General features: G+C 42.7%; 1 protein-coding gene across 1 annotated transcript in view; it reads right to left on the reverse strand.

The window, feature by feature from the left end:
• The window catches only part of GALM (galactose mutarotase), a 46,211-nt gene that overhangs the window by 26,481 nt on the left and 4,792 nt on the right, over nt 1-14,938 (reverse strand). The window contains exons 2-4 of the mRNA XM_027113343.1: nt 12,263-12,417; nt 8,638-8,844; nt 2,671-2,752 (exon numbers count right to left, since the gene is read on the reverse strand). Coding sequence (XP_026969144.1) covers nt 2,671-2,752; nt 8,638-8,844; nt 12,263-12,417 — 444 coding nt within the window. The remainder of the gene's footprint in view (nt 1-2,670; nt 2,753-8,637; nt 8,845-12,262; nt 12,418-14,938) is intronic.

Genomic DNA, 14,938 nt, shown 5'->3' on the forward strand with positions numbered 1-14,938 from the left:
AGTGCAGAACTGAGATGAACATGAGTTTTATGCAGTCAATTAGATTGCATGTTAAGCTGTACTTTGCTTTGCCACAATTATCTCTTACAATCATGACAAATAATCTTTACCTGGTATGAGTTATGCATTTTTGTGATTTTCATCTGATCAAAACTCAGCAGGATAGCATAAAATTTTATAAATATACAGAAATAAATATGCCCTTATTTCATCACCTCCATTTATAAGCTACTTAGTTCATTTTCTTCCTTATCAGTCACAAAACAGGAGCTGCCACCATTTTCCCCTTGCAGTTCACATCACATAGTTCTAATGCAATAATTCTGCATCTAGGACAAGATGGGCCAGCTTATTCACGCCCATCTATTGAGCCATGTCAATATCAGAAGATAACACATTACCAAGACAAACATAAAAGCCCTGGAGCCAGAAAAATATTCAACACTGTGACGCCAAAAATTTTTTAATCCATGTATCTTGATTCCTCATTATTATTCTAATTAGTTTTGTAGTCGCCTTGTTTATGGGAGTTTCTAATTCCTGCTGTTAACTGAAGTTGCTGTTCAGTATGCAGGCTCACATTCTTTTTCCCCTTAAGAATTCTGAACTACCAGCCATAAACACAGCCCTATTGCTTTAAAGATGCCGAAATAAAGATGCTCAAACAAAAGCCCTTACCTAAAGTAAGGCAGGTGCCCGGTACACTTTAGTATCTTACTTGGATCCCTGGGTCTTTCTTTTTTTCCAGTTTTGAAAATTTGAAATAATTTTAGACTTACAAAAATGTTGCAAAAATAAAACATCTATGTGTACCCTTCACCCACCTTTCTCTGCCCTTTTTCTGCCTCATGATGCAGTCTAGGATCCCATGTTGCATTTAATTATTGTATCTCCTTAGTCTCCTCTGTGACTGCTCCTCAGTCTTTTTTTGTCCTTCACGATCTTGATCTCTTTGAAGAGTACTGGTCAATTATTTTGTACATGATCCCTCAATTGGGTTCATGTCATGGCTTCTCCTGAATGGACTGAGGTTCTGCATTTTTGACAGAAAACCACACAAGTGATGTGCTTTTTTCAGTGCATCATATGAGGGGGATGTAATGTCAATAGTCTTCTTACTTGTGATGTAAACCAAGTAACTAACAAAGATGGTGCCCTTGGCTTCTAATTGCTCATATTCTATCACCTAAGCTCTTTATTGGAGCAGAGGTGACAACTAAGGTACTAGTACCCTTACACAGGGTGGGAACAGAAGGGACAGGTCTTCCTGACCTTTCACACGTAGCTACCATAGCAATGGGCTTCTGGAGGGCTGGCGCCCTAAACAGAAGCCTGAGAGAACAGACCACAGGACATAAGCCATCTGATAAAGGAGCTATGAGATAACACATCCGAGAAGTCAAGTCACTGTCAGACACAGGTAAGAGGCCTAGATCAGGCAAGGGCAGCACGAAGGTGGCCCTTCCTCCAGAAGGGGAACTGATACAGAAAGTGTTTGTGTCTTTCTAGATTTCTGTTCTTCCTTCCCTTCATCCTCTACTTTTGTTTACTTTAGTTTTCTTTGACGATGCCTTCAACATTCAGCTGATCTCTGATTTTAACAAAATCCCAATAAGAATATGTATCTACTGCTTTGGGGATAATTATTACAAGTTAATTTCTATAAACTGCCACAAATAACAGCACCCCTGCCGTTCATCTTGTCATCTATCTGTCCCCGGGAGCCAGATGGGGGTACACGTACAATCTAGTACAAAACTATACCCCTCAATCCTGGAGATAACACATGAACCAAGGTTCTTTCTTTCCTTTTTTAAATTGAGATATAATTCACATACCCTTTTAAAGTGCACAATTCATCAATGTTTAGTATATTTACAAGGTTGTGCAACCATCACCACTGTCTAATTCCAGAATCTTTCACCCCAAAAAGAAATCTAGTACCCATTGTCACTCCCCATTCTCCTCTGTCCCCAGCACCTGGCAACTCACTAATCTACTCTCTATCTCTATGGACTTGCCTATTGAACCAAGGTACTTTTGATCCCAAATAATAATGACCAAAATGATCTCAATCCAGTAAACCTAGGAGACACACACACACACATACACATGAATTTGACTCTGCCAACACCTCGCCTTCCCTTTTGGTACGCAGAACTCCTCCTTCCACCCCATCCCCCTAACTGTGTCTTGGAGGTGATGTATCTGTATTTGTCCTCCTCAGGGTACAACCCATCCAACCCTTTCCTTTTCTGTCAAAAACCATGACATGTTCTATCAGCGTCCTGCATCTGTGAGGTAATGCTTAGGTAAATTTATCTCTGCTCAGATGCTAAGGAGTAACAGATTTACATTTTAATGCAGAACTTCTGGAGTCTATGGCTCAGCTAGGATGACCATCTGACCCAGCTTTTTGGGATTATCTCAGTTTATGCCTGTTGCCCTGGCAAAATTATTAATAGCATCCCCTTACCCTCTCAAGAGTGTCCTGGTTTGGGTGTTTAAGTAAATGGTCACCCAACCATAACCAAAATAAATGACTAATCATGGTAATTATGGGCATTGTGTCAGGCCAACAAGGGAAATGTATTTAGGGAAATGAAGTTTTAATGTTTCTCACACTGCACCGCAGCTCTGCATTCCCATAAGAGGTTTAAATTCACCAACCTGTAGGAATCAGGGTTTCATCCACAGGCAAAAAAGCATCAGCTTCTATAGTGACTTCATGGTCGTATATATTCGGGGAACCCTGGGAGAGAAAAAGTAGAGAAAGAAAAGAAGGTTTAGTGCTCAGTCTTATTTTATATGTTTGCTTTATAACTTCTCTTGCAGAAATGTTTTCAAGTATTGACGAAAACTTTAGAAATCCCATTTGACCTATGATGATGATTAATTCGTTCATTTAAGTTAGGTAGATAGGGGCTCAAACATAGCAGCCGATACATTTGGAAGAAACTTTCGAGTGTGACCCCAGCATGCATGTTCTTTTCTGAATGGAATTATGAAAGTGAAAAGTCAGAGAAACAACAGTGGTTTGAAAGCCTTTTGGATTTTGACTTATTAGCAGAGGGTTTTCTTCTACTGTCCTCACATGCCAGGCAAACAAAAGAGCAAGGGTCAGTGACCTGTAACACACAGGTGGACAGCCAAAGCATCACCTCTAGGCTCACTAGGGGTGGGCCATGTCACCCCTTCTCTGGCCTAGTTCCCACTCAGAGGACCCACTCCCTCCTCCATGGCAGAAGGCTGGAAGTCAGAACTGGGGTCCCATCTCCCCTGTAAAGATGCAGCCTGACCTCCTGGTGGAGTCAAAGGCTGGTCCCTGAAGCACTGGTCAGTGGTCAGAAAGGCCCGGGGTCTAGTTCTGGACTTATTTCCTTCAGTATAAAATCGGTCTGATGTCCCCATTCTGTCCAGGGTTCTTGGGGAACAGTTCAGTAAGGATGTGTTGTGTTACTTACAAACTGGAAAATACACATATATGTTTCTAATAAAAAGGATTACATTTTAATAGCAGTATTTTAAAGCTTCACAGCAAAAGACGTGGAAAGGAAACCAAGTGAGGGCTTTTGCTGAGTGAATGCTCAAAAATAAACGAAACCGGTAGTTTTCAGCTAGGGATGATTTTGCCCCACAGGTGTCTCGAGACATTTTTGATTGTCACGGCTGGGGGTGGTAATGCTACTGGGGAAGCAGTCGTGTGAAGAGGCCAGGGATTCTGCCAAACGGCCTACCATGCTCAGGTCAGCCTCCGCACCCCGGCAACAAGGAGTCATCTGGCCCCAAATGTCAACAGTGCCGAGGTTGAGAAGCCCTGAGCTCAGCTAAACTGAAGGCTCCGAGGGGTTCCTGAGAAGTGAGCAGAGAGAGGCAGAGTGCTCTGGGTTAACTGAGAACATATTCTACTGTCAGAAGGCCTCAGCCACGAAATCAAATGGAGTCGTCCAGAGGACAAAGGCCAAGATTTCAGAGGCTGTGAGAATCGATGTCTAAACATGACAGAAATCGGTTTATTTACACTACCAGGAGGCTCTGTTTCTAACGAACTATGATTCTCCTGTACTGTCCCAGCGGTCAAGGGTAGGAGTGGGTGGGAGACAAGGCTGGGGCAGAGGCTTCTGCCCACACTATCTTAGCCACTTGTTTGGTCCCTGATCTGACCTGGGAAGGCAGGTCCAAAATGGGAGTGGCCTGCACCCCCGCCTAGAGCTGTTCCAGCCTAGAGGGGTCTCTCTCCTGTGTGGCTCTCCCTACTGTCACCTCAGGCCTCAGGCTACTGCCAGTACCGAAGAGGCCCCTGGGACTGAGGGTAGCCGCTGTGAGGGAATGAGAATTTGGGACTCTTTCTTTGGCTCTAATTGTTCAATGCTCAATTCAAGACTGAGTAGTCTTCCACTGTATAAATATATCACAACTTATCTGTTCTCCTATTGATAGACTTTTGGGTTGTTTTGAGTTTTTTTATTATAATGAATAGAGCTTCTTAGGAATTTCCTTGTTCTGTTTATTTTTTAGCACTAGGGCAGGAAGAAAATGATTCAGTATGAAAATCACACACCACTAAATTGAGTCCAAGATGTGGGGAAGAAGCCTGGGAGGAGAAGGAAAGGAACACTGACTAGGCACCCACTCTCTGAATTGTTGGGTCATTAAACAGCAGTAACATTCCTTCAGTAAAGGAAGCACGCTTTTCATTTTATGACTCTTCTGACCTGGAATAATGCAATGTCTACTCTGGTGGAATATTACTGTTGGATTCTTTTCCTTTTCAGGCTGATGAAAACTTGGCAAGGAATGCTGATTCACAAACAGAACTGAGGCCCATCTCTGAGTTCAGTGTTTGCTTTGGTTAACTTTGGCTGCTACTATTTGTAACATTAACCATTTATAAAGCTCACTGTGGCTTGGATGGGGCTTTAAAGACCTTTTTGTGCGCTGCCACTACCACTTCCTTACTTCAGCTCTTATCACCTCTAGCAGGATATAACAGACACTATTGGTTACTACCCAAAAGCTATCTCAACTCCATTATCAGCACCCTCCCTCTCCCCTGGCAGAACACTGACTTGTTGATTTAGCCTAAGTGAGGATATATTCAGGGAAAGGAACCCCACCCAGGCCCCAGAGGGCAAACTTTGATTTGTCTAAGCCAACCATTGTAGTCTAATTCCCTTGCTGGTGATTGGGTTAAGCAGAGCGTAAGACATACTTCTGGCCAACAAAACGTGAGGAAAGTCTGCTGAGGAGCTTCTAGAAAAAGTTTTGCTTGTTCTTAAAAATGGAACATTAGAGATATGAAAAAAAGAATAGTTCCTTTTTTTATGTCTGGATGTGACTATATGAAGAGGTGATTCATGGAGCTGTGGCAACCATCTTGTGACCATGAGGGGATAAGCTGGAAGACAAAAACCAGCTTGAAGAAGCAGAATGGAAGAAGCAGAATGGAACGATGGAAGAATTTGGGTCCTTGATGACATACCTACACAGTCATACCAAAACCAGAACTATTGCTTTTCATCTCAAATTGCCCCAGGCCTGCTTTCATAGATCTTTAGATAAAGTTTCAGTTAAAAAAAAAAAAGTTCTCCCAGTTTTGTGTTAGATAAGAAAGGAACGGCCAAAAAAAAAAAAAAAAAACCAACCTGCAACCTACATACCTTTTCCATTCTTTGAAAAACACAGTGCTCTCCTCCCCCTAGGCCTCCAACACTCAAACTTAGAAGTGATGAGTCAAAGTTTGACCCCCAAGTAGGACAAAAATACTGCTTATTAAATTTAAAAAACAAACAAAAAGAAAATATATAAGATGAGCTGACTATTGTAAATATCAAGTTTCGAGCTATTTACCTGGGGAGGGTTTAAGACACACAATAATGCTTTTCCAGGTAGGGCAAGAGATGTTCTGAAAATGCAGGGAGACCCCTTGACCCCAGGCCGGATAACTGCCTACCAACCCTTACCTGATGCTCCAAAAGGCTGGTGGCCCTCACCCACCCCATCCCTGAAGCTAGAGGCTGTGGATGTGAGCTGTACTTACTAAGACAGCACACAGAAGGGAGTTGACCCTGACCGCCCTTCAGTGTGGGGTCTGTGATCTGGGAAACTATTCAGCCTCTGGAAAAAAATTTAGAAATTTTTAGGAGTCACTCCAAGTCCTTGTAGGATTGGAAGGGTAGAAAATTCTGGTCAGGAGGGTCCTCCTCTCACATAAGCAGAAAGAGCCTTAGTGAACCTTACGTTCCCATTTTGCATCCTACATTGGAACACATTGGCAGAGTAATACTTCACGCCTAATTTCTTTTTCTATTTCTGAATCTATTCCTTTAGATCACCCCCTTAGTTACAAAAATGTGGAAAATAGTGAAAAATCACCATGATCTATTACCCACATAAAACCATTAATATTTTGTTCTATTTCTGTCAAGTTTCTTTCTGAACTTATTTTAAAAAGTGGGGTCTTCCACCTCCTAGAGAAATGGAAATAAAAACAAAAATAAACAAGTGGGACCTAATGAAACTTCAAAGCTTTTGCACAGCAAAGGAAATCATAAACAAGACCAAAAGACAACCCTCAGAATGGGAGAAAATATTTGCAAATGAAGCAACTGACAAAGGATTAATCTCCAAAATTTACAAGCATCTCATGCAGCTCAATAACAAAAAAACAAACAACCCAACCCAAAAATGGGCAGAAGACCTAAATAGGCATTTCTCCAAAGAAGATATACAGACTGCCAACAAACACATGAAAGAATGCTCAACATCATTAATCATTAGAGAAATGCAAATCAAAACTACAATGAGATATCATCTCACACCAGTGAGAATGGCCATCATCAAAAAATCTACAAACAATAAATGCTGGAAAGGGTGTGGAGAAAAGGGAACACTCTTGCACTGCTGGTGGGAATGTGAATTGGTTCAGCCACTATGGAGAACAGTATGGAGGTTCCTTAAAAAACTACAAATAGAACTACCATAGGACCCAGCAATCCCACTACTGGGCATATACCCAGAGAAAAACAGAATTCAAAAAGAGTCATGTACCAAAATGTTCATTGCAGCTCTATTTACAATAGCCCGGAAATGGAAACAACCTAAGTGTCCATCATCGGATGAATGGATAAAGAAGATGTGGTACATATATACAATGGAATATTATTCAACCATAAAAAGAAACGAAATTGAGTTATTTGTAGTGAGGTGGATGGACCTAGAGTCTGTCATACAGAGTGAAGTAAGTCAGAAAGAGAAAGACAAAAACCGTATGCTAACACATATATATGGAATCTAAGAAAAAAAAAATGTCATGAAGAACCTAGGGGTAAGACAGGAATAAAGACACAGACCTACTAGAGAATGGACTTGAGGATATGGGGAGGGGGAGGGGAAAGCTGGGACAAAGCGAGAGAGATGCATGGACATATATACACTACCAAACGTAAGGTAGATAGCTAGTGGGAAGCAGCCGCATAGCACAGGGAGATCAGCTTGTTGCTTTGTGACCACCTAGAGGGGTGGGATAGGGAGGGTGGGAGGGAGGGAGATGCAAGAGGGAAGAGATATGGGAACATATGTATACATATAACTGATTCACTTTGTTATAAAGCAGAAACTAACACACCATTGTAAAGCAATTATACTCCAATAAAGATGTAAAAAAAAAAAAAGTGGGGTCTTTATGCTCATGATTGCAGAGTCTCTTATGGCTTGTGTGTGCTTATTTTTTGGTTTGTCTTTAAGATCTCAAGAAGGATGGTGGAAGTTCCTGAAGATAAGGAACAAGCAAGTGAAGAACTGTCTTTCTTATTTTCAAATTATGTAAGAACCAATTAACTCATGCTATTTGAAAAGATTCTAGAAAAGAAATCAGCATATCATCAACAAAATCCTAAAAAGTGTAAAAATGCAAGATATTACTAGCTGGCTGTGAACATCATTTTGTAGTAGGAAATCATGCCAAAGCGATTCAAGTCTAGTATACAATGATGAGCTTCTTAGATGAAGAGAAAGTCATAGATAGAATCTACAGATTTTAGCTAAGCCTTTTTTTTATTCTGTCTCATGTAATAGCCTCCTCAGCAAGCTAAAATATTATCATTAGGAGGGAATGAGGTAGTTTAGAGGGAATTACCTAAGGGGGGCTGTCAGTGTCTCCACACCACTCCTAGGGTGGGCCGTACAGCGGGAGCACACAAACATTGTCAGCATTTATCTAAAGGGGCTGGGCTAAGCACATCTTCAAGGATCCAGTGATGGAAAATGCCTTAATTGGAAGTAATTTTGGTGGGGCGGTGTGGTGAAACTGGAGTGAAACTGGTGAAGCAAATGTAAGCACTTGCTACAATTAGATGACAGGGAGTTCTTTAAATAGCTTGTTACCTGTCTGAGCGTGTGGGGCAGCACAATGTACTCATTTCCCTATAACTTCCATTTGTGGACCACCTATTATGAGTCAGATGCTTTGCTGGGCACTTTTCCTCATCCCAGGGGTGACCCCATCGCCAGGGTAATTCCATACTGGGTTAGTCTCTCCAGTCACTCCCCCAGGTCATTCCACAAAGCACAATGCAGGAGAGAAGAGGGAAGTGGCACTTCACACTACAGCAGGTGATCAAAGGCAAGTTCACCTACCTGGCCTGCCAGGTTGAAGTAAGAATGGTTGGTCAGATTGACCGGAGTGGTCTGACTGGCCTGTGCTCGGTAGTTGATCACGAGCTCCCCGCCATCCAGTGTGTATGTCACCCAGACTTTTAACTCTCCAGGGTAGCCTTCCTCACCATCTGGACTGACCCGTGAGAACTCGACTCCATTTGACAGCACCTGAGGGGTCCACAGGACCTGGAAGAAAGTGTTTTTAAAGCTGTTTAGTCACTCCAATCCCAAGCTAAATGCCACATTTCAATATTTAAAGACAACTTGGAATCTGAAAAATAAAACAAACCAGTGAATATAACAAAACAGAAACAGACTCACAGACACAGAGAACAAAGTAGTGGTTACCAATGGGGTTACCATAGGGGTAGGGGATTAAAGGTACAAACTACTATGTATAAAATAAATAAGCTACAAGGATATATTGTACAGCGTGGGGAATATAACCAATATTTTATAATAAATTCAAATGGAATGTAATCTTTAAAAATAGTGAATCACTATGTTGTACACCTGAAATGTATATGTAATCTTATATGCCTTATCGAGTGCCCATTATGAGCCTAGGCTCTTTGCTAGAAACTTCGCAGACACTATCTGTCTCAGGGCTGACGTAAAGCAGGTGCCATTATCCTCATTTAAAGATGAGAGGATGGAGGCTCAGAAAGGATAAACTGCTTGTCCCAGGCCACACTGCCAATAAGACAGTGGATTTGAATCAAGTTGTCTGATCCTGAGTCTGCTTCCTTATTCTACACCATCAGAGGACAAGGTAGCCAGAGACCCCCCAGTCCCTTTGGGGAGCTCTGGGGTCACTAGGAAAGGGGCCCTTTGCAGACATGAGACCTCCATTTGTTGGGTGCTCACCAGCCAGTCACTGACCTGGTGCTTTACATAAACCATTTTATAAGGTAAGGATTTAGTTGAACCAACCGAAATTACCATCTTTATAGGTCAAAACAGTTGAGCACTGGCAATTTCACCTGGCTCCAACTAATATTATTACCCCCATTTTATAGATGAGCAAATTGAGTTCAGGGGGGCTAACTTGCCCACTTCCACCTCCCACATTCCAGGGGATGGAGTAGAACCCTGTCATAATTCATGCAATTGTTTAAAGGGAGAAATATCTTGTTTAAAGTCATACGTGTAATTAGTGACAGAGCTAGGATTCAAACTTAGCCTGACAGTCTACACTATTCCACATCTTACTTTCAGTCAGTGTTTTGTTCCAATCTTCGTTCCCAACAGCAGAGTTGAGGCCAAACACTCTCATTGCAAATAGAGTTGGAAGATAATAACTTCTGTGGGTCACAGGAATGGCCCACGAGCCCAGGCTCTGCCCACCCACTCCTGGCATGGCCTGGATCTCTCTCACTGACACTGCATTCACCAGGAAGAGGAGCCCAGTGGGAACGGAGGTCTCTGCCTTCACCTACAGTGAAAGCAGCTGGTATTTGAAACAAATTTGCTGACTTTAGTAAAAAATTAATTTTACACCCTAATTATCTCCCGGAAATGTTGCCTGGTATATGTGTTATTAAATAAAGAAAAAGGAATCCCCCAAACGGAAAATTTTAGGAATAGAATATTTGAAATAAAATCGTCTTAACTTGCTACCTAGTTTTTTTCCTTTAGAGAAAGGACACAATGGAAAGATTTTTGTGTAAAGCAATATTATCAGATAAAGTGGAAAGTATAATTCCTATTCACGGGAGGATTTCCCTGACCCTATGGTTTCCAAATTTCCTGAAAATTTCCGCATTTGCATCTCTAGGCCTACTTAAACCATTTCTAATCCTGTCAGGTTGTTCAAATTTCATCTTTAAAAAAATGTGTTGGTATAAGTAGAAAAACACATACCTGCAAACCAACAATTATTCAGTAATTGTTGAAACCAAATGCAACTTAAAACAAAGTCCATGTGATACTGCTCATGTTGCTACATGAAAACCTAGTGGCCTAAAACTTTCAGTGGCTCCAAGATTGCATTCCAAGTCTTTCCCCATCCCTCTGTGGGCTGTTGCACAGCCACTCTCCAATATCCACTTATTAAATGACATACTATCTTTTCTTCAAGAACAGTTCAAATCCAACCTCCCCAGTTGCCATTAATTTGTCCATACCCAGTTCCTGTAGCACACCCCTGGCATCTGTGTTATGGGGCTTGTTGCCTGCAACAGTTATGTAAGAATCCCTCACTATACTGGAGTCTCAGGAATCCCCATCCCCCTGGTTCACAGAAGGGGCTCAGCTGACACACTGCATAGGACATGAATACTATCCTTCTGCGTTTGTTCATACAGGGCATGCCCCATTACACAACACCACAGAAAATTCCATGTGGAACAGGAACCAGGTGAGCAGGAACAAGCTAGAACAAGGTGCTGAGGCTCCTCCGAAGATCCCTGGCCAAACAGAGCTGGGTCTAACTTCCTCTGGCTGGGGTTTGCCCATGCACCTGGCATATTCCAGAGACCCTCTGCCTTAATATTGCCAGGACAGAGGATACCCTCTGCCTTCATGTCTCCCTGGCGTGAGGAGTTCCATCATGGAGGAAAGGGGAAGTGATGGGGCAGTCCGGCTCTAAACCACAGACAGGAAGCTGGTAGGACAGGGGAAACAGAGTGACCAACTTCCTTCAACAGCATGGGTGGCGGTAAGAGGTAGAAAAGAAAACACTGTGATCCTTAACTGCCATACATGTTCCTGTCTTCTCTGGCTTTTTTCTAGGAAGTAACCTGGGTGGTATAATTTAAAGGAAAGCTAACTACCAAAATTACCTCTCTGAAATTAGACTAGTAACAGAATCACTGGGGTTCACCTGCAGGCTCCCACGCAGCTAAGAAACAGGAGGGCAGGCATTCCTACCTCAGGGAGAAGCTGTTTGGTCAATTTGTTTTCCTAACCTGGTTTTCCAGGGATTCACTTAGGGGATGGGAGTTTTAACGTGGAAAGGGGGAACCGGGGAGAATCGAGGTCATTTTGAGGCGTGAGGCACTTCATTGGAAGGGCAGCCTGGATGCAGTGCCACAATGCATAGGGAGGGGCTCACAGACAGATACATGGGGTGTGTTGGGTTGGGGGCACCCACAGCAGCCGTGGCGGACACCAGCAGCGGTAGTATAGGAATGAGGGCTTTGGGTCAGGCAGCCCAACTTAGGAGCTGTGTGGCCTTCCAGGGCCTCAGATTTCTCATTTGGTGACAGTACAGGGTTCTAGTGAGGGTGGGAGATGATATATGCAAATGCCGTGTGCAAGAAGTGATGGGTATTATTTTTAATCCACTTTTCTGTTGTGCCTAAGGTCAACCAACTCTGATGCCAAAACTGTGAGAAAGGTGCTCCCTGTCTTTCCTAAGGGCTGTCATCCTTTCACTCAGGGCTCTCCTGCCTATTAGAGTCAGATGAGCTAGTGAAGGGTGGCTCCTGGAACACAGCCGGCACATCTGCTCCCCCAAACCATGGGAGCAGCCTCTTTCCTGTATCACCTTACCATGCATTTGCTCTAGGGCCTAGGATTGTGCCTGGCAAACAGAAGGTATGCTTGAAGGTACTCAGTGAAGTGTGCCAGGTGAGGACTCCATCCGATGCCCCCAACTCACCTTATCAAACCCTCTGACTCCTCCATGCAGGCTGTTGGGCCCATTGTTAATGGCCAGCTGATACTCCTTCCCATCCAACGTGAATGTTCCTTTGGCAATTCTGTTGGCCACCCTGCCAACCACTGCTCCAAAGTAGGGTTGCTTTTGGAGGTATCCTGCAAGGGTATGGGATGACAGAGTTTTTTAATAACTTTAAACCAAAGACAAGGCTCACACCGCTGCCCACCACTTCCTTCTGAGGGCAGCTGCAACTTGGGCATATCTGCGTCCACAGGGAAGCAAGGAAAAATGGTGTTCTTTACACATGACCTTTTCCCTTTCCAAAAGCAATTCATGTTCTTTCCAAACATTTTAAAAGAGCTTTCTAGGGCTTCCCTGGTGGCGCAGTGGTTGAGAGTCCGCCTGCCAATGCAGGGGTCACGGGTTCGTGCCCGGGTCCGGGAAGATCCCACATGCCGCGGAGTGGCTGGGCCCGTGAACTATGGCCGCTGAGCCTGCACGTCTGGAGACTGTGCTCCGCAATGGGAGAGGCCACAACAGTGAGAGGCCCAAGTACCGCAAAAACAAACAAACAAACAAAAGAGCTTTCTAAAGCACAAAGAAGAAACTTAAATCATCCTGATCTCAACACTAGAGAGGACTGTTAGTATTCTTATGTATATCTATGTATGTATACCTTTCCATCTTTTAGTATATGTGTGCATATGCTTTTCTTCTTATAAAACTGAGGTCTTCATATATATGCTGCTCTGTAATTTGCTTCTAGGCCCATTTTCTTAACTAAAAATTATATTTTTGTGTAGTCTTAAAAAGAAACTATCTTATGCTTCTTTTTCTTTTTTAAAAATTATACAATTAGTACATGAAAATTTCCTTTAATGAGCATTAAATACCCAAGTATATAGAGTAGCCTTGCTGGAGGAAACACAGGACACCTGTTAAATCTGAATTTCAGATAAACAGTGAATAACTTTTTAGTGTAAGTATGTCCATATTATTAGAATACATGGGACATTCACATAAAACATATTTATTGTTTATCTGAAACTCAAATTTAGGTGGGTGTCCTACATTTTTATTTGTTAAATCTGGCAAGCTTAATAAAGAGTAAAACATGAAAACCATCCTTCATTTCTCAACTCCTCTCCTTCCCACTGATAATCACTGCTAACACTCTGGGATATACACTTCCAATTGCTTGTTTTTGTTTTTTAAATTAACTACATATAAGCACAAACAAATACTCAAACACACACATATTCTACATAAAGAGACAAACTACACATATTGTTTTGCAACTTTTCATTTATCAAATGTCTTAAGATCATTCCATGTGACTCCATATCCGTCTACCATATCCCTTTTGATGGCTATATGGCATGCTGATGAGCATAAACTGTTGTTGGGCTTTTCTGGGGGGCGGGGGGTGGGGCGGGGACATAAAGAGTGGTGTAGCCAGTGTCCTTGTACGTACAACGGTATGTGTGGGCATATTACAGTAACTTCCTTGTCTTTAAGCTCCTCTATGCTATAATCTTTTAGTTTAGATCATCATGGCAGAGATTAAGGTTTGGAGGTAGTTCATTTTTTTGTATTATTGCTACGATTACTTTCTGCTCTATTTTTCACTCAGTTGTCCTTGGAACTCCATCCCCCCTTCATGTGGTACTCTGTATCCATCACACCTACTGTGGGTCAGAAGAGTATGTGATTCAAGTGCATGAACTCTTTTTACCATGGCTGGAGGGGCTCTCAGGATATGGGCCCTGAACCTACTGGGCCAGTTATAGGTCACACGTTCCCATTACTCAACTGGTTGGGCATAAGTGAAACATTAATCACTCTCTTCCAGGTCTTCCCTGGTTCACTTCCTTGCCAATCTGCAGGTCCTCAGGGTCCTGCCCATAGACTCTCACAAGAGCTAACGGTTACTGACCGCTTCCTAAGTCTCAGCCGCTTTCTAAGTGCTCTACATTTAAATCATTTCATCCTCAGAATACTGCTATAAGGTAGGCAGTATCATTACTCTCATTTTACAGGCATGGACATTGACGACAGAAGGTTAAGTAACTTGGCCCAAAACACACAGCTAGTTAGTGGCAGAATCAGGGTTTAAACCCAGGCAGTCTGGCTCCTGAGTACATGTTCTTAAGCATCACATTATTTGGAGAGCACAAGACTTTCTGGTTAATTGACCTTACCACCATCTCTCAGCACAGGCAAGGCTGAGTCTCCACCAGCTTCCACCTCTCTCCCCACCTTCTTCTCTGAAGCTGTAGCTTTAAAACCCCTTACATTGAGTAACAAAAAGGGGTCTCTAGGACTTCCCTGGTGGTCCAGTGGCTAGGACTCCACACTTTTCCTGCTGAGGGTGTGTTCCATCCCTGGTCAGGGAACTAAGATCCCACAAGCCGTGCAGCACGGCCAAAAAAAAAAATAACTAACTAATAATAATAATAGGTCTCAATGTTGTTTTCATTTGCATTTCCCTGATGACATATAATTTCATTTGCTAATCGGGAGCTCAAAAATGTGAAGAAAAGCAGAATTTTTGTTCAAAAATTGTTTGGCTCTATCTCTTTTTGACTCCTACATTGGTCCATTCAACAAGCGTACACCAAGCCCCTACGCTCTGCCAGCCCCATGCTTGGCATCAGAGACAAGGACGAATTCAAC

Source organism: Aethalodelphis obliquidens, unplaced genomic scaffold, assembly GCF_003676395.1.
Source record: "Aethalodelphis obliquidens isolate GAN/ISIS:26980383/991018 unplaced genomic scaffold, ASM367639v1 scaffold12, whole genome shotgun sequence".
In the NCBI taxonomy this organism is placed as follows: domain Eukaryota; kingdom Metazoa; phylum Chordata; class Mammalia; order Artiodactyla; family Delphinidae; genus Aethalodelphis; species Aethalodelphis obliquidens.